The following is a 27,977-nucleotide window of genomic DNA, read 5'->3' as shown; positions in this document are numbered from 1 at the left end:
ATCTCATTAAGCGCTCTGTTCAGAACTGTAGAACAAACACTACGACAAAGTTGAGCTTCTGTGTCTTCCAGTGGCGAAAGAGCAAAACAAAACTTTGTGAAGTGAAACGACAACAACAACACCCCTCGCCCTGCTTTGGATGTCACAAGATTGCTTATCGTCCACATCTCAGGTAAACGCGACTTTTGACTACCGCGTAGCTTATACCGCACCGCGCGAGGCTAATTTCTTTTCCTGTACGGGTATAAACAATATTAATAATGGGATTTTTTCCGCCGATGCGTTCCTCGAGCAAGGGTACAGAAGAAGGCAATATTAAAGCACGATCGGGCTTCATCAGCAAGTTGAAATTGCGCACGTATTTGTAAGCCTCGCTTCAGAATACGATTCAAATGGTGCACAGTAGCCTGCTTCGAGGGTTGGGCATTCGTGAATTTCTGCATTTTCTGCACTCACCTGCCACTGCAAGAATTTTAACTGAACAAAGAGGGAAGTATGTTCAAAGATAATATTCCCTTTTGAGTGATACTGACAGAGTGACTTCCCCCGCCCCCCTAATATGTTTATAGTTAATCATTTCATTGCACCATACTCATCGGTGTTCTTAATATTGTGTCCCTCACATGTAGCTAGTAAAAAAAAAAGTCAGCAAATTTTAGGAAATAATATGATTGTGATAAAGTTCGACACCACTTCAAAGTACAACCACTTCAGCAAATATAATCTTAAATTATTACCTGTAACAGTGTCCAACTGTCAATCAAAACAATTATTACTATTTGGATTCATATTTCATTTTTTTCCCTTAAGAATCATTTGAATTTGCAGGTGTACCTGTACCTTTTCTAAAAAAAAAAAAAAAATGATTACAAAAGCACCCACTCACTCTTCTAACTTGGACTCCACACAAGCATATCCCATTTGTCAAGGGTCGGACAATGAAGTCTTTCTGATGGCTTGCGGACACCTGAACCATGAAATCTACGGTCCATCAGTCAAATTCCACTGCCGAGCATGACCTAGTTTCAGTAGTAAGGTCTGATACAGTCTTCAAAGATCACCTGCTACCCATCGCTGAGCGGGATTCAATCCCACGCAGTATGCACCAAAGTCAGGCGTGTGTACCACTGCACCGTCAGTGACTCCCCAAAAGCTTAAACCAGGAGTGTCAAACTCATTTGGGTCGCGAGCCAGATTGTAGTTGTGTTATCATTTATGATATAAGAATTTGAAATTTTTGTACAGATTTTAGCAAAAATCGTGGAAGCTGACACATGTAATTTGCCTTCTAGAACCACATAAAATCATGAGGCGGGCCGGATCTGGCCCCGGGGCCTTGAGTTTGACACCTGTGGCTTAAACCAATTTAGGCAATTAAGTTTTTATATAATAAGAAAAAACACACCTTAAGGTCAGCACGGATGCAACATGAAAGCGCTATTTAGGTATGTTTTTTTTCTGGCTTGAAGTCAAAACTATTTTCGGTTTTAAATGTAAATGTCGTGATTAGCCTTTTCCCCTAGATTTTACTTCCAGGAAACAGTTTTGACAGTCACGTATTCTACCAAAGCAACTTTTTCTTGTTTCGGGGATGTAATATTGGCTATATGGTGCCTCAGTAAACATGCGAAATCTGAATTACAATCGTCCACGTATTCTTAAATCCGAGACGTTTTTTTTCCGTCGAATGGCCAAAAATCAGGTCAGTTGAATTTCTCGAGCGTGTATTCATCTCGAGCGAAGATCTCCTGCTGTATTGTCAACATGACACGTGCGCTCTCACTAGTTGGTCTTCTACATGCGGGCGACCAATCAGAGGAAAGAGAACGGTCTTACCCAAATATGGACAAAGTGGATACAAAACTGGGTCAAACAGAAGTACCTGTTTTTTCTGGACACTCATATGACATAAATGAAATTGAGACTTTTATACGAAGTCAGTGTCAGAGGGTCACTAACCAAAATATCGGACATTTAAGGTCTGATCAAGTTGTAATGTTACGGAATTGCTTCTGGCACTAGCTTTACAGATAAAATTCTATAATTACTTTACTTGGTCGTTCTGAGTGACTGCTCGTGATTGTCTCTCCCTTCCTGCAAAAAAAAAAAAAAATACCCAAACAGAACAATGTAAGATTGTGGTTAGTTAATCTGTTTCGCAACTTCTGGAGGCATGTTCATACAACATGAACACATACCATTAAAACAAAGTGCTATCTGACAGACCCTAGCCATCCCTCAAATATCTACTATATACTTTAATCTAAAAAGACAAATAATACAATATCTCATAAGCATTTTCGGTATATAATCAATGTGTACTGAAAGCAAAGACGTGAGCAAAAAAAAAAAAAAAATACAAAATGCATTGAAAATGTAACATGTACAGTATGATTTATAACAAAGACAAAGACCAAATAAAAAAAACTGTTCAATAGATTATTGATATTTTGGGTTATTTTTATTTGAGTCAATTGTTTTTTGTATTGCGGTACAGATGCTGCCAGAAATACAAAAACAGGCAAGTTTAAAAAAAGGAATTATGCCAACATCTCATCAGAGCCCAAAGCTCTTTTATCTTTTTTCCACGAAGCATTTCTTGAGAGAAGACATACCAGACAACAATGTAATTATTTTGATTTTTTTTTCAGAAAAGCTGTCACGCATACACAGGATGCACACGTGTGAATTAGATCTGTTTAGTTAACACACTGGGTTAAAAAAAAAACCTTCAAATTCTTTGGAAATATGAAAAAAGAAAGAATCACTTTTGTTGTTTTGGCTGACGCAATACACATTTGATGACTGCCATTTGTGGCATTTTCTATATATATATGTATATATCCACCCATCCATTTTCTTTGCTGCTTATCCTCACAAGGGTCACGGGAGTGCTGAAGCCTATCCCATTGTCAACAAGCAGGAGGCGGGGTACACCCTGAACTGGTTGCCAGCCAATCGCAGGGCACATGGAGACAAACAGCCACACTCACAGTCACACCTAGAGGCAATTTAGAGTGTCCATTTATATATGAGTCCATTGTACTTATGAAGACATCCTCTGTCTGACGAAACAGCAGATGATTCCAAACCATAATATAGATCAGGGGTGTCAAACTCATTTTTTTGTCGTGGGCCATATTGTGGTTACGGTTTGCTTCACAGGGCCGTTATGACTGATAGCATAAACCTTTTATCACCTCATCATATTTACGCATGAAATTTATGAATAAGTTTTGGAATCAGAAATCAAGGGTAATGGGTTTCTCCAAATATTGTTGATTGTTGCTTGAAATATCTCCATGTTATCATTTATGATAATGATGATTTAAAATTTTTGTACAGATTTTTAACAAGAATCATGGAAGTTACCACACACAATTCACCTTTGCAGGCCACATAAAATCATGTGGGGGCCGGATCTGGCCCCCAGGCCTTGAGTTTGACACCTGTGATATAGATTGTGTCCTTTTTTTTTTTTTAGAAAATTGGAAAAGGTTCAAAGATTTTGCTTTCACATTCAGTTTCATTACCCCTCCTGCTTGAGAGAACCCATGATAATATGACAAAAAACTATAATCATGTGATTTTAAAAAAAAGTCTTGTTTGAAAATGCATATTTTTTCAATCAGGCAATAGAGGAGGCACCCTAGCCCACAGCTGTAGCGGGAGAGTTGTGAGGGATGTGTTGCCGTAAAATATTGTTGTGCCGTTTGTACAAGTTGCCGAGTTCTGCTTGATACAAAAAAACAAACAAACAAAAAAAAAAAAAACATCGACAGCCTGACTTGTTGCGAGCATTAATTAATTTCATTTATTTTCATTAATTTCTAACGCCCGGTCCGAAGCCTGAAAAGGCCGCGTAAAGATGAGACCTGGCGATGCAAATGCCCTCAGAAAAAGATGAAACATGTAAAGCACTCCGCTCGAAATGAGACTGATACGCACATCTGGTTTGGCGGGGAGGAAGCAAAGGAGAGTTTTCTCGACAACAAACTCTAAAATAAGAGAATAGAGAAGAGGAAGCACGTCTGTGGTTTCTGTAGAGGTGTGTGCACAAGTGTATCGATGGGTATGCGTGTTCACGTGTTTTGGTCTGCGTGCTTGAGGTTTCGTGAGCTGCATTGATCCCCGGCAGCACACGCTCAAATTGTGGTAAGCCATCTATCTGTCACCCCTCAGGCTACACTTTAAATGGAACTTAGCGTTCTTTTAGGCCAGGGGTGCCCAGACTTTTTTTTTTTTTTTTTAAACCACAAGATCTACTTTTTAAGCAACCAGCTTCTCCCAATCGAGGTCTCGCTCTCTCTCTCTCTCTCTCTCTTTTTTTTTTTTTAAAGAATGACCAATAATGAAATAGAATGACCAAGCCATAGATTTACCCACTTCAACAATGCAAAAGACATTTATTTTGAAGTATATTCAGAATTCTTTGTGTAAATGGATGTTTGTGGGCGCCACAGTGGCTCAGCTAGTAAAGCGTTGGCCTCACAGGTACCGGGTTCAATCCCGGACCCGCCTGTGTGGAGTTTGCATGTTCTCCCCGTGCCTGCGTGGGTTTCCTCCAGGCACTCTAGTTTCCTCCCACATCCCAAAAACATGCAACATTAATCGAAGCCTCTAAATTGCCCCTAGGTGTGATTGTGAGTGCGGCTGTTTGTCTCTATCGGCCCTGCGATTGGCTGGCAACCAGTTCAGGGTGTTACCCCGCCTCCTGCCCGTTGACAGCTGGGTTAGGCTCCAGCACTCCCCGCGACCCTCGTGAGGATAAGCAGCAAAGAAAATGGATGGATGGATGGATGGATGGATGATTCAACCCCAGAAAAATGGCAGAGGAACCAACAAAACTGTGTTTGAATGTAAACAGAAGAAAAACCAAAGTGCTCAGAATGGGCAACTCAAATAATAACAGACAGAATTTGGAAGATATGAACCATTTCTCATGCATTTGACAGCTGGGATAGGCTCCAGCACTCCCCCCGACCCTTGTGAGGTTAGGCAGCAAAGAAAATGGATGGATGGATGCTTCTGTCCCTTGCATAACCGCATGAGCCAATATTGCACAGCATAATTAACTGTGGACATTTTTTTTGCAACTATCTGAGTTCATGTTGATGATGACTAAACGCCATACGAATGAAAATGCACACCTGGGCTGTGTCACTCACATCAGTGGATTCGTCCAAATCTCACAATCTCCGATGTCCTTCCACGCATCAGCCGCGGCTTCACAGCGCCGTGTATCTGTACTCCTTCACATCTGCGGGGATTTTATTGAAGATAATATTTCCGCCTTATTTTTGAAAGATCGGAACAACGAGTCAGCTATGCCTCTTTTACCATCTCTCCGTCTTGGAAGGACTTCTTGTTATTAACGATGACGTGACGAACCCGGAACGATGCCTTCGGTGGCGGCTCTCGCTGTGGAACTACAGTATTTTCCGCACTATAAGGCGCACCTTCAATGAAGGGCCCATTTCACCGCATTATAAGGCGCATAGAATAGACGCTACAGTAGAGGCCGGGGTTACGTTATGCATCCATTTGACGGAGCTGGACCAAAGGCTCAATATTGATCCATATATAAGGCGCACCGGCGGCTTTTGAGAAAATTAAACGCTTTTAGGTGGGCCTTATCGTGTGGAAAAAATGGTATATTGTGTGAAAAGTGGGGCATTCTGAAATAAATAAATATCTTTTCCCCTTGGCATTATGCTCTTAAACAGTTATTCATAATTTCAAAGGTACACCTTGGGAATCTGTCATATTCCGTACTGCCATTACTCCTGTGTTCATCGTCGTGGACCCGACACGCTGCATCATTTGCAAAACTGTTGTTGATCAGTATTCCCGCGCGACTGGAAACTTTTGTATTGCTAATTGATATTTTGTATTTTCGTCTTTATGTCCCAAATGTATATTTCGTTATAGTGGTTTTAGTACGGCGGAACTGTGGATCAGCTGTAAAAGTGTCAGTCTCACATTTCAGAGGTCCAGGGTTCGATTCCGGCCCTGCCTGTGTGGAGTTTGCATGTTCCTCCCACATCCCAAATACATGCAACGTTACCGTAATATCCGGCCTATAAGCCGTGATGTTTTTCACACGCATTCAACCCTGCGGTTAATTTGTGCATTTTTTGCATGATACCGGTGGAATATATGTGCCGAGGAAGTGACTTTTACCGGTCCAGCACTGTTAGCTCTGGGCTAGTGTGTTTCTGCCGTGTCCCAGTAATTTTTTACCAGTATGTTTTTTTTTAACCGGCCCTGTTAGCGTGACGCTAGCGTTAAACTCTTTATGTACCGTCTTTCTTTGTAAACATCTCCTGTTTCAATGTCAGTTTCAATGTGGGGACTTGTGGCTTTTACACGGCTGCGGCTTATGTATGTACCAAATCTATTTCCTCGACAAATACTGTATACTGGGTGAGGCTTATAGCCAGGTGCACTCTGTAGGCCGGGAATTACGGTAATTGGACACTCTAAATTGCCCCTAGGTGTGATTGTGAGTGCGGCTGGTTGCCTCAATCTGCCCTGCGATTGGCTGGCAACCAGGTGAGGGTGTACCCTGCCTCCTGCCCGTTGACAGCTGGGACAGGCTCCAGAACTCCCGCGACCCTCGTGAGGATGAGCGGCTAAGAAAATGGATGGATGGTTTTAGTACTACAGTGGTTTTGACTACCGGAGACAAATTGTGTGTTTTAACATACCTGGTCAAGAAGGTTGATTTTTAAATTCTGAATTTGGTAAGGTTATCCACCTGTGGGGCGTAGTAGTAATATTATGAAATGCTGCACGCAACCAAACAGGCCAGTTATATGCAAATATGAGCGTTTACATACATGATTGACAGCATCATGGCGCGTCGTGGTGCTTTTGTGAATGGTTGACGTGAGAAAGTAAATTCTTGTAAAGTGGCTGTAAAACATGAATATAGAGGTGGAGAGTAGAAATATGTGCGTTGGTTAACTCTGCTGTGGACAAACTGCTCTTTTTATCTCGTCGTAATAGAGCCGCGCTTCAGGAAGTCGAACATACCTGTGTCGCACAAATGTGTCCATTATCTACTTCAAGCGTTACATCTGTCGTGTAGCAAGTTGTGTCACGTTAATGATCACATTGGTCGTTCGGTTCTCATTGTTACCTTTCCCAAGGATGTCACGTTGCTGTTGATTGCCGAGCTCGTTCACGGTGCTTCACTCTTGGTCACACCCGCTTTTATTCTGTCTGAGACTGCGACCGTGCCGTCGTTCGTCATGTTAGGAAAAAGCACGATAACAGAAAATCCGCTCAACTTTATGAAAGATATTGATAAAAAGAATGCCCTGTATTTTCTTCATTTTATTGTTTGTCCCGGGGGGTGACGGACAAGAAAATGTATGCATGTTATGCCATTTACGATTCTTAGCATGCTTTCAGGATGAATTTGGGTAATATACAGCATATATTTGGGATCCCAAATTTTACATTATTTATAGACCCATTGGGATAACACATTTTCATTGATGCGGATCAGACATATTTGTGAATTATTATTTTTGTAAAGTCATTTTTAGAATGTTAAAAATGTGCAATTTAGTGTTGGTAGACTTTCAGGTTCTTTTGGAAATTCTAAGAAAAATACATTTTTGTGCCTGCACATTGACAAATCTCATTTGCAAGCATAAAAATGTGTTTCTCCCCACATATTCCTAAGATTATTTGGTAGTATTGTCTGCCTGTGATTCTCAAACAGTGCACCATAACAGAAATGACAACGCAACTACTGTACGTATCTACCTATTGCTTGTGTCTACCTACGAGTACATCCCAGCTCTTTGTTAAATTAAACAGGCCTAGATTTTATACCAAGTAAGCAATTTAATGACTCACTTGAGAAAACATCATCATTATTTCAGTAATTGTACATTTTGTGACATTTTTTGTTCGGTGGTGTGCTGTTGGATTTTTCTAGATTGGATGCCCTGACTCAATAAGTTAGAAAACACCGCAGTATGCCAAAGAAATACTGGATATACCGTAATTTCCGGCCTACAAGTCGTGACTTTTTTCTCAAACTTCAACCAAAAAGTTTATGCGGTGATGTGGCTAATTTGTGCATTTTTTCTAACGACCGCAAGGGGGTACTCGAGCGTGAAAGGTAAGAGTGAGACCGGTGGAATATATGTGCCGAGAAAGTGACTTTCACCAGAATGTTCGTTTGTTTTTAACCGGCCCTGTTAGCGCTGCATCAGCGTTAGCGCTATGCTCGCGTGTTGCTGCTGTGTTACTGCCGTGATTCAGGGATTTTTACCGGTATGTTTTTTTTAACCGGCCCTGTTAGCGCCGCACTAGCATGTTGCTGCTGTGTTACTACTGCATCTCAGTAATTTAGGTATGTTTTTTTTTATCCGGCCCGGTTAGTGCTGTGCTACCATGTAGCTACTGTGGAGCTGCCGCGGCATTTTTTTTTTTAATTTTTATTATTATTATTACCAGCCCTGTTCATGCTACCGTGTTGTTGCTATGTTAAGATAAGCTAAGGTATTAAAACTTTGAAAACTTTTTCTGTGTAGCGTCTTTCTTTTTAAATATCTTGTGTTTCAATGTGGGCACTTGCGGCTTTTACACAGATTAAGCTTATGTATGTAGCAAATGGTATTTCCTTTACAAATGTACTGGATGAGGCTTATAATCAGGTGTGCTCAGTAGGCCGGAAATTGCGGTACATTTTTAAAGGAAATTCAAGGTTTTCTTGCAAATCTGTTGCTGTTTAGTGAATTATATTAATGACTATAAGCATAAAAAGAAGGTAAAAAGTAGAAGATACTATGACGTCTGTCTTTTGATTTACTATGCGAAATGTTTTTTTCATTTTCTTCTTCTGTAAGTGACTTGGCGACTGGTGTGTTTTGGGGTCTTGTCAGGGGCGCATGTTATGGAAAACGGCAAGCTGGGGATACTCGACGATGTCGAGATGCGGTGGGAGAACGTGGAGTGCAAACGATATGAAGTTTGTCGCATCATCTCTCCGGCCAAGCTCACTCCTTATCTTCGCCAGTGCAAAGTACTGGATGAGCAAGATGAAGATGAAATTCTCAACTCTCTGCTGCTGGTCTCCAAAGCAAACCGCACAAGTATGTTGTCAGAAAACAAGTCTGTGTTTTACTTTCCGGTTAAAATGAACGGAACATCTTATGGACGGTGATGACATTTGATTGATGATTGTTGGTCTCCCGTCAGGTCGCCTTCTTGACATCCTCCGGTCCAAGGGAGAGCGGGGATATGTGGTGTTTCTGGAGAGCTTGGAATTTTACTATCCGGAACTCTACAAACAGGTGACAGGGAAGAACCCCACGCGCCGCTTCTCCACCATCGTAGGTGAGACACACGTCTCTGCTGACGGTTTGACTGAAGCCAACTAAAAACTTTACTTTCACTTTGGCACGACAACTAAGCTATTAATGGCACACATTTGCGGTTCTTTATGTAGGTCAGTGAACACAGGTTCAAAAATGCAGAGGGGAAAAAAAAGACATTCCCAATCAGTTGCATATTGGATACATACAGTTCATAACAAAAGCTGATATGGTTTTCTGTGTTTCTTTGCTGCAGTCGAGGAGGGTCATGAAGGTCTGACCCAGTTTTTAATGAACGAGGTGGTGAAGCTGCAACAGCAGTCTAAAGTGAAGAACCTGCAGCATGAAGAGCTCAGCAGGAAGAACTGCACTCTGGAGGATGAGCAGAAGAAACTACGGCTTGTGAACCAGGAACTTCAGACTTCGCAACAGAGTAAAAAAAAAATAATAATAATCTTATTCTCATTGTGTGCAAAATCCCTCTTTCTCAATTAGGTGTAATTAAAAGTTAATTTCGGGTTAGTGATCCATTCACCATTTTGGACATCATACGAATATGCCGTGAGTGTGTCCTGATATGTCAATTCGCATCTACTTTGCTTTCACAATCTAGTAATTCACATTTAAACGAGACAAGAATTTAAACAACACTGTATTTTCTCTGTCACGCTTTTATTCAGGAGACGCTGATCTCACATTGTTTGTGGTTAGGGGGGATTTGAAAATGTGCAATCCTAAAAAACACTACTTCCTCCTTTATAGTGGCATGTAAAAAAATATGATGACTTCTTTTCATTATTCCTCATTCTCAAGTGTGCAATATTATTTTCAATTAGTGTATTTTCCGCACTATCAGGCACACCTAAAAGCCTTTAATTTTCTCAAAAACCGATGGTGCGGTTTATAATCCGGGCCGCCTTATATATGGATCAATATTGAGCCTTTTGTGCAGCTCCATCTAATGGATGCATAACGTAACCCCAGCCTCTACTGTTGCGTCTATTCTATGCGCCGTATAATCTGGTGCGCTTTATTTCTGGAAAAAGTTTTAAAATTTGCCATTCATTGGAGGTGCACCTTATAATGCCGTGCGCCTTATAGTGCGGAAAATACAGTAATTGGATTCATAGTCCACAGCATTCATACATTGGACAGGTCTTATATTAAAAAAAACACACACACAAGTTGAGATCTGAACAACTTCACAGTGGACGAGAAAAGAAGCAGGTGGTATCCAGGGTGTAATTTGTAATTAGGAGGCCACTGTGTCGATGCTGACTACTCGCGTGTGCATCTGCAGGATACAACAAAATGAAAGAAGAAAGAAACACCTACAGCGATGAGCTGCTGAGAGTCAAGGATGAGAACTACAAACTGGCCATGAGATACGCCGCTCTGAGCGAGGAGAAGAACATAGCGGTCATGAGGAGCCGAGACCTGCAGCTGGAGGTAATCAATGAATAGTATCAATATTAAGTACCCGTACAAAGACACACTATAAGAAAAAGAAACACATTCAGGCAACACGAATGGAACCAGGAAAATAAAAAAATGTCCGAGTTGAACATCTTACAATAAGATATGACATCATTGCTTCCCTGTCAAGTTCCACATAGTCTTCAAAGTTCTCCTTATAATCTAGAAGTCCTTCCTTGAATGGATCCCACCATACTGTATGTCTCTTCATCCCAAATGTCAAACTCTAGACAGTTGGTGACTGAACCTTCAGTGATGCAGCCTAGCTCTACCGGTTATTGTTATTGTTAAATCAAAGCAATTTTGTTATTATAGTTGTCCATCCATCAATTCATCCATTTTCTACCGCTTCTCCGAGTCAGGTCGCGGGGGAAGTAGCTTCAGCGGGGATACCCAAACTTCCCTTTCCCCAGCCACGTCTCTCCAGCTCTTCTGGTGGGATCCCGAGGCGTTCCCAGGCCTGCCGGGAGACATGGTCTCTCCAGAGTGTACTCAGTGGTCCCCGGGGTCTCTTTCCGGTGGGACTTGCCTGGAACACCTCATTAGGGAGGCGTACAGGAGGCATTCGGATCAGATGCCCCAGCCACCTCATCTGGCTTATTATAATTGTTTCTTGTGTAATGCTCACTTTGAATTGCCTTTTGAGAGTTGTTTCTGTTTTGTCCTCCACGAGGCTCAGAAAGATCACCGAATTGTTATCTCATGAAATTCTTCTGATTTAGCGATGTATTGTGCGCTGGGATTGATATCCAACTCCAATTCCTTCCTGTTCAAACAGATTGATCAGTTTAATCACCGGCTAAACAAAATGGAAGAAGAGTGTAAGATGGAGAGGAAGCAAAGTCTCAAACTGAAGAATGACATCCAGAATCGGCCCAAGAGGGAGGAGATATTTGAGCTCGAGAGGGAGAACAAGACACTCAAGATCAGACTACAGGAGTTGCAGTCCATCATCCAGGTGAACATGCGTTGAACCGACTTCTAACTTGCAATCAGGCAAATTAAAACTGCTTTAAAGCAGTGATGGACTTTTAGTTAAAAATGACAATTTCCCTGTGCTGAGACCCCACTATTCCAGACAATCAGCAGCAGGTTTTTTTGTGGTGCCAAAAGCCCCGAGTCTTACATGTAGAACAGTAAGAAAGGGTACTTTTTTGTGTGTTTGAATGTCCAGCACGGTCCCCTGTCTACATCGGACAAAGACATCCTTGACATTTTGGAGCATGACAGACAGGAAGCGCTTGAAGATCGACAGGAGCTGGTCAATTGCCTCTTCAACCTCCGCGAGGAAGTCAGACAAGCAGAGGAACTACGAGACAAGGTAGCAAACAGATACAGAAAAGGTGGTTTAAGGGTCAATGTCGGGACGACTGGGAAACCCTGAACTTGGTCGTCTTGTCTCAAGAGAACAATCTTGGAAACACATACGCCTAGAACCTGACAAAAACTTTGGGATGGATTTCAGGTGATATTTCAGGATGAACTTAAAATGCACGATAACACGAAGGACAAAATTCACAACAGGTGTCTGAATAATCGATCCGGTTCTATTAGAACCCTATACAATCCTCTTCATGATGTCCTTCACATTTGTGGCATGAGACCAAGACGACACCTGTCTATGGATCAGCTGTGCCTCACCACTGCGAGGCTTCAAACAGGATCTTCTCAAACACCAAAGCATTGATTAATTCATGGATTAAACACTTATTTTGAACTTTTGTTTAGCTCCTTGTTATAGAACAGAAAATTGGACAAAAACCACTAAAGCATTGAACACCTGGACATGGGCATTCTACTTTAGAGATGGTCAAATTAAGTTCACACATAAAAGTTACAGTGCTGGTTTTTAGCGTTTTCCTAAAATTGACCCCAAAAGCCAAATAGCCCTAACTTTTTGTGACTAGACTTGCGTATGTAACATCCAGAATCCATTTGCACATGCCCAGATTCTTCAGAGCTTCTGTCAAATATCATCAGATAAGGTTGTGATTTGATGTTTACATCTACGTTTTAACATTCCCTTTTATGGATCAAGCAGAAATTCCGGTTTTTCCATCCCTTTCATGAACTCTCTGATCGTAGCTGATCACTGTGTGTTTGTAGTACCTGGAGGAGAAGGAGGACCTGGAGCTAAAGTGCTCCACGTTGCAGAAAGACTGCCAAATGTACCGCAACCGAATGGACACTATTACCATGCAGCTCAAGGAAGTGGAAAAAGAGAGGGACCAGGTAACGCAATACATTTTCCTACACACGCACAGTTGCGCTTTCATAGCACACACATTTTTTTTCTGTGACCTTGCTTGCTTATTTTGTGCCACAGGCCTTTCGGGCCAGAGACGACGCCCAGCACCAGTTCTCACAGAGCCTGATTGACAAAGACAAGTATCGCAAGCAGATCAGAGAATTGGAGGAGAAGAGCGATGAGCTCCAGATCGAGATGGTGCGGAAAGAAGCCCGGCTGGTCACGCTGGAGTCTCGCATGCGACGGCTCTCCAAGGACATTGCCTTGGATCAGGTTTGAGGTTTTAATAGGTGGATGGAAAGAAAAATATTTGTTTAAATTACGTAAAGAAACACATCTACCATTTTTCACGACACTTACAAATTGAAAGATGTTCAGATTTGTTTTTTCCTTCTTTTCCTTAGAGCCTACCAAGGGACACACCCCCAACCATCCTTTTTCAGCGGGACCTCAAACCCCCCCAGGGGCTGTTGGAATGGTCCAGTGATGAGTCACCAGAGGAGAGGGTTTTACCCGAGGAGTCCCGTCTCAAACGAAGACCCAATCTGAAAGCAGTGGTCAGCCAACGTCCACCAATCATATCATAGAATGATACATCAAAACAAACTACAAATACACCACATCAATTTATGAAAATATGATTTGGGTTTGAGATGTTTGTGTCGTGAATAATCAACATGTCCATGCTCGCTATACATGGCCTGGCATGATTATTTTCAAATTTGTCTCATTTTGTGCTCTCTCGTTAAGATGCTGCTCTTAAACATTTACCCATTAGTTCAAAATATTCATGTTTTTTCTTTTTTAGAACAGAGCCAAGTCCCCCAACTCTGTACCTAGAGAACTTCCAGTTAACACAGAGGGTGCTCATCCTGCGGGTAACACACAATTAACATTATTGTTCATAAAGTACATTTACTTGCCAATATACGATAAGCTTGTCAAAAAAAAAAAAACTTTCTACGTTGACAGCCAATGGTGTAGATCTTCTTGAAATCCAGATGCCAAACATGCAAACACACAACTCCATCCCTCCTTCGCCCAGTTTGGCCCCGGCATCCCCGACGTACCACCACAGCCTGAGGCCCGCCTTCACTTTGCCCTCCTCTTCGCTACAACGATTTGGGACAGAACAGCTCGGCAGGCCAAATATGGTGAGGATCAATGTTCCTTCTAAGATGCGCACCTGCGCAATTGCGTATTTGTAGCACACATGAAAACCGATCCAGCGAAGTGAACCACAGCCTGACTTTTTTTTTTTTTAAACATGGCCGCACCCGGTCTCTAACAAGCTGCTGCTCGGCCACACCATGCCACACACTCTACTTTCTTGTTTACCTGACACTGCCCACTGCCCGCTCTTAAAGGGGTAGACTCATAATTACAAACTGTGCCTACCACCGTTGCTTTAGTTAGAAACACAGTCTGGGCAATGTAGGGCAAAGATGAGTTTGACATGCTGCTTATGTGTTTACTCTCGATAATAATGATAAAAGTAAAAAAAAAAAAAATTATGTTGCTTTAATGAATGTGGAAGTATGTGAATAATAATAATAATAATAATGAAGAAAAAGGGATGAAAGTGGACGAGATTATCTTGTTTTCAAGTAAAAAAGGTCTTGTCTGAAACCAAAGTAGAAAGTGCAGGATGAGATGGTGTGTAATGTGAAAATTCCACCTTGGCGCAGCCTAATAGAGGATGAAAGCACAGATAATACATTGCACAAAAAGCTGATTCTGTATTTTAAATATGGCGAGCCAACATAACATTAATTTTAAAACTGTTTGGTAGCATCGTTCAGCTTTCAACATGCATTGCTAAAGATGTTCTGCAAGCAATAATTCAGTTTTACACAAAGAAAACAGACTGGGATATCATTGTGGGTTAAAAATAAATAAGTGTAACATAGTTGGAGGCGACATTTCATATTTACGGTTTATAGTTGGCTTGGTTTGGTTAACATTGTATTTTTTTCCGTTTGTTGACATTTTCATTGCAAGTTTGCAAAAATACAAATAAAATTGTTCTAAAAATTTTCCGATGGTAATGTAAATACTATAATCTGAATCTTTTAAGGAGGCATGTAACTTCAATGGATAACACCGATCTGACCACAGTGCATAGGCCTGATGTTGCTCACAGTGGTCAAAGGGGGCGCTCACGGCCTTAGTGTGTTTGCTCAGACACGTCAAAAATTAGAGGGAACGCTGGTGATGGTCACCCCAAAAGCGACACGAGGCGCTGTTATCTAGTGAATTGTTGAACCGGCTCTTACAGTAATATTGTTTTGTCACCATCGCCAGCTGCGACAGCGTAATGACAGCACCCAATCCATGCAGCCTGAACCCCCTGAAAAAGCATCTCTGTACCGCAGAGAAAGGGAGACTGAAAGCGACTTCCAGCCCCGCAGGTAATCAAGCCGTGGTGCCTTGTTACTGTATGCAATCACAGTAATAAGCTCCATGTGCAAAACTTTGATGACATTAGAATTTCAACTACAAAAGTGATGACTGTATGTGGATTATTGTACTCTGCAGCAGTGTAGAATTTGCATTGCACCACAGTGAAATATTGTGAGCGCTCTTTCTAATATTTTGTAGCTTCATAATAGTCAGTTTTTTCCAAACAGCTTTTAGTATTATTCTGCATTATGGTAAATAGAAGCACAATTGAAAATACCTTGGTGATCGTGTCAATCAGTATTATTTCTGTAGCGGCAGAATGTTTGTTAATTTTTCAATACTGGACCTCATTAAATGTTCTTGTTGAGCTACGACAGTGGAACTGTGTGTATGTTTTCTAAGCAATGGACAAAATAAATCTTCAACTATAGTATTGTGTTGATCTCAGTTTAATGTAAATGGCAAAAAAAATTGTCCTCCATCTGTTTTCTTTCAGCCTCTCAGACGTTGACAGTGACACTATGGAATTGGAATTAGGTAATAAATGTGGTTCGGTAATAAATGCTGAATTAAAAAAAAATAATTCCCACAATAAAAGATGGTGTTTTGAGATGTAAATCTGATGTCATTTCACCCCCCACCCAAAAAAAAAAAAAAATCATCTGTAGAGGATGAAGTGGGGCACGGCCCACCTTCTATCCACTCATCTTCGTCATCCCACCAATCAGAAGGCATGGACACTTACGACAACGAGCAAGTCAGCAATCTCTTCAGGAAACTTTCTCTGGAAAGGTACGTTATACTCACAAGCACTTTCTTGCAAGTCATCATTTCCTTTCTTATTCCTATTTTTTGCGTGTGTGCAGGCCATTTCGTCCGTCTCTGTCTTCCCTGTCTAGTATCCAGTCGACCCGGAAGCCTGTGCAGGAGTTGACAATGTTCGGAGAAAACCTGATAAAGGACACCACGCTTGTTGGCGGAAACGACTGCGGGATTTTCATCTCGTCGGTCCAGCCGGGCTCTGTTGCAGAGAAGACTGGCTTGCGAGAGGGTCACCGCCTCTATTTGGTGAGATTGCAATTCAACTTTATAAAAATGGAACATGACAGCGTGTAAAGCAGTTAAAGCCCAAATGATGCAAATATTGACTACAAACATTCTAAAATACATATTGTAATGAAAAATACATATAACATACATGGCACTTCAATGTCCCTATAGCCAAAAATAAATATGAGCGGAAAGCATGTCATCTATGCGCAAAGTTGCAGAAATCTCACTCGACATCCAAGTGGTCGACATATTGCCTGCAACGTCATCAGCAGACGTGACACCGGAGCATTTGGCGTTGAAAACGCGTAGTGGCACCTGCTATGGGAGAGGAACAACAGAGATTTCGGTCGGCCGCGAGCAAAAAATAAAACAGAAAAAAAAAGGAGCGAGTGAGCAACCGACCGACCACCAGTCACTTGCTGAAAGAAGGATTGCGTCCCCCCTCCCCAACTATTATTTTTTTTAGTAGCTCTATACACACCTACCTGTCATTTGGAACCCACGAAGCTCTCGTCCTTTGCACCCGTGCAATCTAATATTCACGACGAACCGGGTCTTTTTTAAAACCCTTTCGTTTCGTTTCGAGCCATATTTAGATGATATGCGGATCACTTCTAACTAACAACAGACTCCCAGACAGTATGTATGAGCCAGCCCGGCCAAAGCTGTGCCCCTCGTCCGAAACCGTGCTCGGCGCCGACGGGTACATCAACATGTTTATCACCCCTGACTTACTTGCGCGGATCTTTTGTTACATTCTGACAGGATTACCCCCCGCCCCAACAAAACCTGTTATTTTTTTTGTAGCTGTATACACACCTACTTGTCATTTGGAACCCACAAAGTTCTTGTCCTTTGCACCCGTGCAATCAATTTTTCATGACAAACCGTGTCTTTTTGAAAAGTATGAAGATTAAATACATCCTCCCGAGTGTTCGAACAAGATCCAGCAATACAACGAGCCGGCATTTTGGCTAACACGAAGGAACAAAGCGCTACCGTCACGCAGGTGAAACTGGGACCTTTAAGTATCATATTTCTCTAAAGACAGGAAAAAGTAACTAAAATACACTATAAATACACCAGAAATGCTGATTATTAAATGTACTCCATTAGCGTGTTAAGATCTAACTTGTGCGTCATCTAAGATGACACTCTGTGGCGATTCCTAACGGGACAAGCCGAAAGGAAAAGAAGGAGAGTGCATTGGGGCCATCTTTTAACATTTTGATTCCCTGTGAATGGACTAATTCCCAGCCACTCCTAAGCCCAAATAAAAGTTGGTGGATTGTGCTAAGAACGGCAGCCGGTCCAAAATGGTGTGTAAAACAAACCATGCACGGAAAAGCCAAAACTAACACCATAAATGTGTGCCAATCGCTTTCTTGGTCCAAGTTGGCTGTAACAAGCTTTGAGCTAATCACCCAAATAGATGATGGAAAAATGCTGACATCATTGTTAGGGATAAATATGAAATCTGGTTGCTTAAAAAAATAGTCCCATTGAAGTTACGTTGGCCAGCACTCCTGATTATGAATCTGACTGGAGAAAAAAAAAAAATCTAACATCTCCATACACGTAGTGGAAGCAGTGCAGCCAAGGGAGAGAGAATAGACTGTTGGGAATACAGTAATACAGTTTTTTCTGATACCACAGAAGGTCTTCCTTGCCCTGACAGTCCACCATTGTCAGGTCCCGTAAATATAGTTTGTCTTTTGTGATATGACTGGTTTATCAGCTTGAAGGCAACGTATGTGGAGAGAACCAGAGGATTTCGTTGGAGACCAGCACCCACGAGGATGCCCACTGGGTGCTGCAGCACTGCTCTGGACCTATCAGTCTGCACTACCAAGCCAACTTTGACTGTAAATATGTCACTTTATAGGATTTAGCAGTTATCATAACTGAATCTGATGTTATGTATGTGCACACCAGCTTACCGTCGTCTCCAGAGGGACCTCGCGGAAGGCACGCGGGTTTCTGGAGACTCCTTCTACATACGGGTCAACCTCAACATCTCCAGCCAGTTGGACAGCTGCTCGCTGAGTGTGCAATGTGATGAGGTGGTCCACGTCCTGGACACGAAGCCCCAAGGCCAAAGTGAGTGGCTGTGCGCCCGCGTCGACCCCTACAGCGGCTGCGACCTGCAAGACCGTGGGACTCTGCCGAGCAATTCACGGTATGAGAAAGTCCATCGAGGCATCAAAGCTAGGGTTTGCTTTGGATACGAAGCCAACGCTGACTTTAGACGTTACAAAGAATTTTGATGTCAAAGAACTCAGTGAGCTCTGGGGCTTAACGTACTTAATACTGATCATGAAGCAAATGTGATGTACGTAACGTTATCTGTACTTTACGGCCTACAGAGCGCACCTGGTTACCGAGTACATTTGGAAGGGAAATACCATTTGGTACGTACATAGGCCGCAGCTGTGTAAAAGCCGCAAGTGCCCATATTAAAACCCACATTGAAACACGAGATAGTGAAGTATGTCTTATGCCCATATTTAGTCATGACTACATAATTTCCTCATGTCCTCAGTGGAGCTTTGTTCTCTAGCCAGATGTGTCCTTGATCGCATCTCTGCACTTAGGCTAACCTTGATGAACTGCATAGTGGACACTTTGTAATAATTCATTGACAGCTAGAACCGGTTGAGACAGAAACACTTTGTCTAAGTGGAAAGCCCCGATCTCACGCTACAGGTTTGATACCACCCATAGTCCGCCCTTCTGACAAGATAAAGGATATGTGCTTTCTCTGTATCTTCGCACTTGTGATCTGCTCTCTACAGCCATTGTCTGTAAGTCACAAGTGCCCAGAATATTCTGTAAGTAAATTCTTCGAAGAAACTGTTCATCATCTCCAGCCTTTATTTGGATAACCAACATTCTCACTACCCGAAATTAAACGAACACACGGAGGAAAAAAAGCATCCTCCAACAATAGTTGAAAAAGAAAGACTCTACACAGAAGGGTTAGGTGTCATTATTACCATTTCCGCTCGAGTGCCCCCTTGCGGCCTTCGAAAAAATACACAAATTAGCCGCATCACAACATAAACCGCAGGGTTGAAAGCGTGACGTCACGTGAAAACAAAAATGGTGTGAGATGAAGTTAGAAGTTGATCTTTCTGCATTGCAGGGTAGAGAGTTGTTGAGTACATGATAAATATTCATGGCTGATTGCCAGTGAGTGGCTTTCACTTCTTCGTGCTTCATTTTCTTAACGAGAAGCACCTGGGTAACTTTATTTTATCGCAGTTTGATTCAGCATTCAAATTAGAAAAGGTTTAGCGCTCCGTCGCCTTCAAATTTAATTTCTGTCTCACGTTGTTTCATTGAGACAAGGCATTTAATTATAAAGAGACCTGTCCAAAAGTGTTTTTGTTCTTGGAACGAATATTTTGTTGTGGATTATCATCAAAATTAAAATGATCAGTTCATCAAGATTTGATTTTAATCATCAAGCAAAGGGATTTCAGTGGTCATCGCTAGTGTAAGCATAATATTTCTGAGAAAACTTAATCTCCATGAATTGTCTCTAACGCTAGCGGCAGCGCTAACGCTAACAAGGCCGGTTAAAATAAAACTTACCAGTAAATATCACTGAGACACGCCAGTAACACAGCACCAATAAGCTAACACAGCGCTAAATGCTAGTGCAGCGCTAACAGGGCCAGTAAAAGTCACTTTCTCGGCACACATATTCCATCGGTCTCATTCTTACCATTTCCGCTCGGGTGCCCCCTTGCGGCCTTCGAAAAATTGCACAAATTAGCCGCATCGCCGCATAAACTGCAGGGTTGAAAGCGTGTGAAAAAAGTCACGACTTGTAGTCCGGAAATTACGGTATTAATTTTTTTGACGAGTTTTTACCTTTACTCCCTAAATCTGAAGGTAGATCGCTATACTTTCTACTCTTTCCTTTGTCAAAATAGGTTTATTACATTTATCAACCTATGTAGATGACGACACGATGTAAAAAGGTGCACAGTAAATCTAAAGCGGTCACGTCAATTACGTCTAAAAATTTTCATTGATTCATTCAGAGCCTGGGTACTCACAGGGTAGACAAATCATGGAGGAATGTGAACAAGGAAGTATTACTATTTATTTACTATTAATGACGTAAGGGGTTCCTCATCCGTGTCCGTTTTCAAGAGAATTGTTTGATGACGTCATGGTAAATGCATTGTCTCTTGGACCAGCCTTAAAACCACAAGCTGCTCCCATTTAAATATGATCTTTGTCTAATCCAAGGGAAGCAGTTGGGGTGGGGTGTGGGGGACGCCTACTGGTAAAGTGTTGTTTTTTTAGTCGCTATTATTTACTCTTTTCTTTTTTGTTTGTCAGTTGACTGCTAGGAAAGCTCGAGTAACATCTTTTTCCTTTCTCGCTCTTTGGCCACAATGCAGTTTAATAAAAGCAAGAAACTTATTTTGTTCACTGGGTTTTTCATATGTTGTGCTAACTTATCAAAGCCGTCATTGTATGTAGTTGCCAGTATAGGTTTATTTAAATATTTTACTTTTGAATTTTTACTTTCGCTTAAATAACGGCGTTAAATCAGTACTTTTAATTTGAAGTATCTGCGTCTGTACTTGTACCTGAGTAGGCTACAGAATGTTTTCCCACTTATGGTAACACCGGGGCGAGTTAAACACCGAGTCCCTGCATTCACTCTCTGGAAGTTTACAAATCTGCCTGCAGCACTTGTACATATTTTCACTTCTTATCTAAACAATCTCTTGGAAACGTCTCGCTAAAAATGATTGATGTGTGTGTGTGTGTTTCTTTTTATTTATAAACCTAGGGCTCAGCAGCTCCTCCTAGTAAAGATACAGAAGTTGATGTGTCGGGGTGGGAGAGAAGAGAATGAAACGCAGCGTAACATGAAGGTAAAATAACATCTCGGATGTGTGATCTCTTCTCAAACGCTTTCTTCTATCCTCATAGAGATCAAGAAATCAAAGTCGTGTAATGATTTAGAATATGATTTCATTATACTGATTGTCGGCACGCTAATTTATCAAATCTGTTGTTTACGTCTTACGTGCGTGTCTAGAACAATTTGCAGGCAGAAGAAGGCAGCCTCTCTCCTGACCCCAAAGCCAGCCCACGCATGTCGAGAGCAAGCATGTTCCTCACTCAGATCTTGCAGGTAACGAGGCACGAACACAACCTCCAAATGTGCACACGGCGACTGCCTGTCCAGTACAGTCAAGCGTCTACATGTAGGAACCGAAGGATTCCGGATTGAATTGGCATACACCACAGGTGTCAAACTCAAGGCCCGGGGGGCAGATCTGGCCAGCCACATAATTTTATGTGGCCCGCGAGGGCAAATCATGTGTGCTAACTTCCGTGATTCTTGCTAAAATCTGTATCAAAATTTCAAATTTCATGTGTAAATATGGGCGACACGGTGGATCAGCTGGTAAAGCGTTGACCTCACAGTTCTGAGGTCTTGGGTTTGATCCCGGACCCGCCTGTGTGGAGTTTGCATGTTCTCCCTGTGCCTGTGTGGGTTTCCTCCCACATCTCAAAAACATGCAACATTAATTGGACACTCTAAATTGCCCCTAGGTGTGATTATGAGTGCGGCTGTTTGCCTCCATGAGCCCTGGGATTAGCGCCGCTATGCTAACACTAGCTCTAGCACCGCGCTAACAAGGCCGGTTGAAAAAAAAACAACATACCGGTAAAAATCACCGAGAGACAGGAGTAACACACTAGTGCAGCGCTATGGGGCCGGACCGGTAAAAGTCACTTCCTCGACACATATATTCCACCGGTCTCACTCTTACCTTTTCCAATAGAGTGCCACCTTGCAGCCATTAGAAAAAAATGGACAAATTAGCCGCATTACCGCATAAACCGCAGGATTGAAAGCGCGTGAAAAAGGTCGCGGTTTATCGGCTGGAAATTACGGCAATTGAATGCACTACAAAGAAGAGATATTTAAAGTTGAAACTGATAAACTTTACATTTTTTAGCAAATTTGGCAGAACTTTTTAGCCACAATTTCACACAAGGCGGCACGGTGGTTCAGTTGGTAAAGCGTTGGCCTCACAGCTCTGAGTTCCCCGGTTCAATCCCGGACCCGCCTATGTGGAGTTTGCATGTTCTCGCCGTGCCTACGTGGGTTTCCTCCGGCCACTCCGGTTACCTCCCACATCCCAAAAACATGCATTCACTAGAGACTCTAAATTGCCCCTAGGTGTGATTGTGAGTGCGGCTGTTTGTCTCTATGTGCCCTGCGATTGACTGGCAACCAGTTCAGGGTGTAGCCCACCTCCTGCCTGTTGACAGCTGGGATAGGCTCCAGCGCTCGCCGCGACCCTGGTGAGGATAAGTGGTGAAGAAAATGGATGGACGGATAAATATGATCAAGTGATTAAAGATTTTTATGGTTTCACGGTCATAACGGCCCTCTGAGGGAAACCGTAACTACACCCCTGACATATACGCTACTATCTGCATGAACGTTTGTAACTGGATAATCGCTCAACCTAATTTCTTCTATTGTGTGTCATGTTGTGAAAGACGAGGTCCTCAAATAGCTCTCTCATTAAAGTTGTTGTTTTTGTAGCTTGTCAGCAGGGTGGATACCAAATACAAGCGACTGAACAGCAACGAGCGTGTGAGGATCCAAACATCCAGTCACGCAACATTTCCCAGACAAGGCTTAGACACGCTCAGAGCGGAAGGTCAGTGCGAAGTGACAGAAAGGAGACGAGCTCCTCATACATTTGGAAAAGATGCTCATCATCAAATGTGAAATGCCAAAGCCTTTATGAGACATTCTTGACATTCACAGGTTTGGAAATTTGAGCTGAATTTTGGAATTTAAGATTTCGGAGCAACTCGTTTTTGGATTAATTGTGAAAGAGTCCTGCAGAAGATAGCCCAGTACAAAATCTAGCAGCAAAGTGCTGATAGCCTAGAACAAAGAACCTCTTTGATGCGAAACCTGAAGGTGTCATTCACTTATGCAGCACAATTAAACGCCTACGTGTCGTGCAAGGTTTTTGAATTCAACGTTTAGGCTGATGGGAGGTTTTGCATGCCCGGGACCCGAAGCACCATAACACCACCCACACAGATGCTATTCTTGAGTGATGACAATCTCCTTCACCGTTATTAAGGAAGTGATGATTCGTGTGAAACTTCAATCATCTTCTCAATATTTGTATCAATCAGTGGAAGCCACGTGGCACAGTTCAAATAGTGTGATGTAAAACGTAAAATCAACAGGAAGAGGCTTGAACTTTGAGAATCAAAAAAAATACAAAAGCTAGTTGTATAGTTTATTATATGACAGTATACAGCACAGGTGTCAAACTCAAGGACCGGGGGCCGGATCTGGCCCGCCGTATGATTTGGCGTGGCCCGCGGAGGCAAATCGTGTGTATCAACTTGCATGATTTTTGTTCGAATCTGTCCCAAATTTTCAAATTGTTGTGTCATAAATGATAAGGTTGAGCTATTACAAGCATTTTTGTGTTACCAAACAACAATAGTTGATTTCTGATTCTAAAACTAGTTCATAAATTCCATGTGTAAATATAATGAGCCAGTTAAAGAGTTTTATGATTTCACAGTCACAATGGCCCTCTGAGGGAAACCCCAAGTAAAATGCGGCCCGTGGCAAAAATGAGTTTGACACCCTTGGTATACGGTGTAGACTGGTGGAAAGGGATATGGCGTGAGATGAAGTTAGCCGGAAAATATTTCTGCATTCTGGGGTAGAGAGTTGTTGTCAACATGATAAATATTCATGGCTGATTGTCACTGAGTTGCTTTCACTTCTTCGTGCTTCATTTTCTTAACAAGAAGCACTCGGGTAGTTTGATTCCGCAATCAAATTAGAAAAGGTTTAGCTCTCGATGTCACGCTCCACACCCTTCAAGTTTAGTTACCCTTTCACGTTGTTTCATTTAGACAAGGCATTGAATTATAAAGAGACCTGTCAAAAAGTGATTTTGTTCTTGGAACAAATATTTTGTTGTGGATTATCATCATAAATGAAAATGATCAATTCATCAAGATTTGGTTTTAATCAGCAAGCAAAGGGATTTTAGCGGTCATGGCTTGTGCAAGCATAATATTTCTGATAACACTTAATCTCTATAACTTGTCGCGTTATGTGTTGTCTCTGGTGCAAGCAGACGTCGCTGATCCTGAGGGGGAGATGAGCAGGAGTTTGAACCTGACCCCGTACAGCCTTGTCACCCCGCAGCGGACCGACAGCAAGAGACCGGTCCTCATCGCGCCCAATGCGTTAGCCAAAACACTGACACAGAAATTAATCAACATGGGGCCTGCCACGGACTTCAGTCTGTGCAAACCAGGTGGGAATATGCACGGTGTTGAGGGAGATCCCTCACCGCCAGTCTTCCGTGTGAACGCGGACATTTGAATTCAGCGGCCATCAATAGCAGTGAATGAGTTCCAACCACTTGATACATTGTATTTAAAAATGATTGCGAAACACCCTCACGATAGTCAATCTAGTCCGTGTCGGTGCTGAGAAGTCAGTTGACTTATGTCAGAGCTTTTGCGCAGATGTCTCAACAACGCAGCATCAAAACTTTCTGTTCCTCTTGATTGTGTCAAATGTCTTGATTAAACAACCAACACTTGCCCAACCATTTTCAGAATTGTCCCTTTTTATCCGTGATCCTCTTCTTTTTTTTTTTTTTTTTGTAGAAATTGTATCCAGAGAGGAGTTTCATCAGAAACCCCATGCACAGCACTTCGTTTACTGCAAAGAGAAGCGTGCGTCTTTTGAATTCATCACCAAAGACAGCATAGAGGCTATCGCTGCAAAGGTTGCTCGCATGTCCAATCGTGGTGAGATTTACTTGCGGTTGAGCTTGTGTGATTTGATCACCGTTTGTTCCCATCTCATTGTCACCAGGGCAAACACTGCCTACTGGAGGCTGAACTCAGCTGTGTCAAAAACCTTCTGAAGGTGGAAATTTACCCGATCATCATCTTTGTCAAGATCTGTGAAAAAAATGTCAAGAAGCTGCGGTAGGCGAAATCACAGCACAAAAAACTCTTCCACTGCAAACCTTGAAAACACACATTTATATACAACCCACGTACAAATGCAATTCCAATGAAGTTGGGACATTATGTTAAACAGAATACAATGATGTGCATTATCACGTTCAACCTATATTTACCTTAATTCCCGGCCTACAGATCGCACCTGGTTATAAGCCTCACCCATTAGATTTGTAAAGGAAATACCTTTTGGTACGTACATAAGCCGCAGCTGTGTAAAAGCCGCAAGTGCCTACATTGAAACCCACATTGAAACACAAGATATTTACAAAGAAAAACGGTACACAGAGTTTAACGCTAGCACCGCTATGCTAACATTAGTGCTAGGGCCGTGGTAACGCTAGCGTTGGCGCTAACAGGGCCGGTTAAAAAAGAAACATACTGGTAAAAATCACTGCGAGATGGGAGTAACACACTAGCGCAGCGCTAACTGGGCCGGACCGGTAAAAGTCACTTCCTCGCCATATGCATTCCACCGGTCTCACTCTTACCTTTTCCGATCGAGTGCCCCCTTACGGCCGGTAGAAGAAAAAAAATGCACAAATTAGCCGCATCACCGCATAAACCGCAGGGTTGAAAGGATGTGGAAAATTGAATACACTACAAAGGCAAGATATTTAAAGTTGAAACTCATACAGTAAACTTTACAGTTTTTAGCAAATTTGTCTGAGCTTTTTCGCCACAATTTCACATAATAGTAAAGCATGCTTTTGGGAACGTCAAGCTTTGGGACTGTTTTTCTTCCGTTGAGCCTGAGACAAAGTGGAGGGACTTATGAACTGTTCCAAATACCAATCAGTGTTTACAAAAAACCTTCAAGCTTCTGATGGAAGAAAATCAAATGCAATGAGACCCCGGTCCTCAGAAGTGTGAGGCCGCCTATTTGCAATATAGTGGACTGCAAATATTTGCTCCAGACAACTTGTGTGGCCCAGCTGCATGCACTTATATTGCCTTTTTGTATAGCATTGATGGTTTCCATAATTGTAACATGACAATGGCGGTATTACGAGGTGGATTAGGTTGCCTGAATCCCAGCTGTTGGCCTGGGTAGAAAATACACATATACTGTATGCTGCTGTAGTATTTCAATAACTTCTATTTTCACTCCTTGGTGTATGGATATGGAGTCTTTCCCCCACATTATCCTAAAATTCCTCCTTTGTGCTTGTATAGATAAGTCAAATTCAGATGCAATGTTGTGTATGCATGAGCAGGCATAATAAAAAATGATATTTATTTTTAATTTACAGTAATCTGGTTGTTATCAGTAAGCGACAATGTCGGTACAACTAGGCTCTCGCGCCTTTATTGCAGATTTCCATCAGTCAAAGTATGTGACTGATGATGATTCATGACTTTACAACACTCACCGCAACAGAGTCGTTTCCTTCCTGTTTCCTGTCCACACAGGAAGTTGCCGCTGCACCTGGCATCGGAGGAGGAGTTTCTGAGGTCATGCAGGGCAAAAGAGAAGGAGCTGGAGGGTGTTCCCTGCCTCTACACCAGCCTGGAGCCGGACGCCTGGCCAGGGACGGACGATCTCGTCCGGGTCGTCAAAGAGCGAATCGTTGAAGAGCAGAAGAAGACTGTGTGGGTGGAGCAGGATCAGCTGTAATCGTCAGTCGCATTTCTCACTATGGGCTGTACATGAAAATAAACGTATGGCCGAACCATCCATCCATCCATTTTCTGGGCCGCCTATCCACACGATGGTCGTGGAGAGTACCGGAGCCTATCCCAGCTGTCACCGGGCAGGAGGCGGGGTACACCCTCAACTGGTTCCCAGCCAATCACAGGGCGCATGGAGACAGACAACAGTCGCACTGACAATCACACCTAAGAGCAATTTAAAGTCTCTAGTGAATGCATGTTTTTGGGATGTGGGAGGAAACTGGCGTAACCTGGAGAAAACCCACGCAGGCACGGGGAGAACATACAAACGCCACACAGCCAGCTGCGGGATTCGAACACCACTCCTCAGAACTGCGAGGCTAACTCGCCACAGCTGCTCCACCGTGCCGCTTGGCCGAACCACAAAACTAAAAATAGTGTTTACAATATACCTGTATTTAATGCGCAAAGAATAAATACATTATCTTTTGTAAAGCTGTGCCTTGCATTTTTTTGGGGTGGGGGGCTGGGGATACTACATGAGAAGATTCGAACCACAAAAGTTTATAGGCACCATTGCTGCAACCCAACTACGGCTATACTGCATTCTAGTGGTAAATGGGAAAAGTACAACATCAAAATAGCATCCACCGGAGTTCTACACGACAGTATACTACGGTAACACCCCCCACCCCCACCCCCACCCCCCCGCGCGCTTTATGGCGATTCGACATAATTATATCTGGCTATCTATCCACCCATTTTCC

At 42.4% G+C, this 27,977-nt stretch overlaps 1 protein-coding gene and 1 long non-coding RNA gene across 2 annotated transcripts; one reads left to right on the top strand and one right to left on the bottom strand.

Moving 5' to 3' along the window:
* Positions 1 to 14: 14 nt before the first annotated feature.
* On the top strand, positions 15 to 27,879 carry card11 (caspase recruitment domain family, member 11). The gene is made up of 25 exons (XM_061846967.1): positions 15 to 172; positions 8,907 to 9,116; positions 9,223 to 9,360; positions 9,595 to 9,771; positions 10,639 to 10,787; positions 11,593 to 11,772; positions 11,989 to 12,135; positions 12,921 to 13,046; positions 13,141 to 13,335; positions 13,467 to 13,619; positions 13,871 to 13,940; positions 14,035 to 14,216; positions 15,367 to 15,473; positions 15,962 to 16,002; positions 16,134 to 16,257; positions 16,332 to 16,533; positions 18,257 to 18,383; positions 18,454 to 18,697; positions 21,335 to 21,419; positions 21,587 to 21,682; positions 23,114 to 23,231; positions 24,693 to 24,875; positions 25,234 to 25,355; positions 25,445 to 25,560; positions 27,010 to 27,879. Exons 2-25 carry the CDS (start codon positions 8,918 to 8,920, stop codon positions 27,212 to 27,214), a joined length of 3,486 nt encoding a protein of 1,161 aa, XP_061702951.1. The 5' UTR covers positions 15 to 172; positions 8,907 to 8,917; the 3' UTR covers positions 27,215 to 27,879.
* Positions 6,155 to 7,177, bottom strand: LOC133513935 (uncharacterized). Its single transcript, XR_009798655.1, has 4 exons — positions 7,039 to 7,177; positions 6,843 to 6,918; positions 6,711 to 6,760; positions 6,155 to 6,635 (listed from the first exon to the last, which is right to left on the bottom strand). It is a non-coding gene; the product is annotated as an uncharacterized LOC133513935 (long non-coding RNA).
* Positions 27,880 to 27,977: the final 98 nt, after the last annotated feature.

This window comes from Syngnathoides biaculeatus, chromosome 16, assembly GCF_019802595.1.
Source record: "Syngnathoides biaculeatus isolate LvHL_M chromosome 16, ASM1980259v1, whole genome shotgun sequence".
Lineage (NCBI taxonomy): Eukaryota > Metazoa > Chordata > Actinopteri > Syngnathiformes > Syngnathidae > Syngnathoides > Syngnathoides biaculeatus.
This window is presented reverse-complemented; position numbering and strand designations above follow the sequence as displayed.

Coding starts and splice junctions, on each gene's coding strand:
- card11 (XM_061846967.1), top strand. CDS start 8,918: ATGGAAAACGGCAAGCTGGGGATACTCGACGATGTCGAGATGCGGTGG. Junction 16,534..18,256: donor AGGGTCACCGCCTCTATTTG/GTGAGATTGCAA, acceptor CTGGTTTATCAG/CTTGAAGGCAACGTATGTGG. Junction 21,420..21,586: donor AAACGCAGCGTAACATGAAG/GTAAAATAACAT, acceptor GTGCGTGTCTAG/AACAATTTGCAGGCAGAAGA.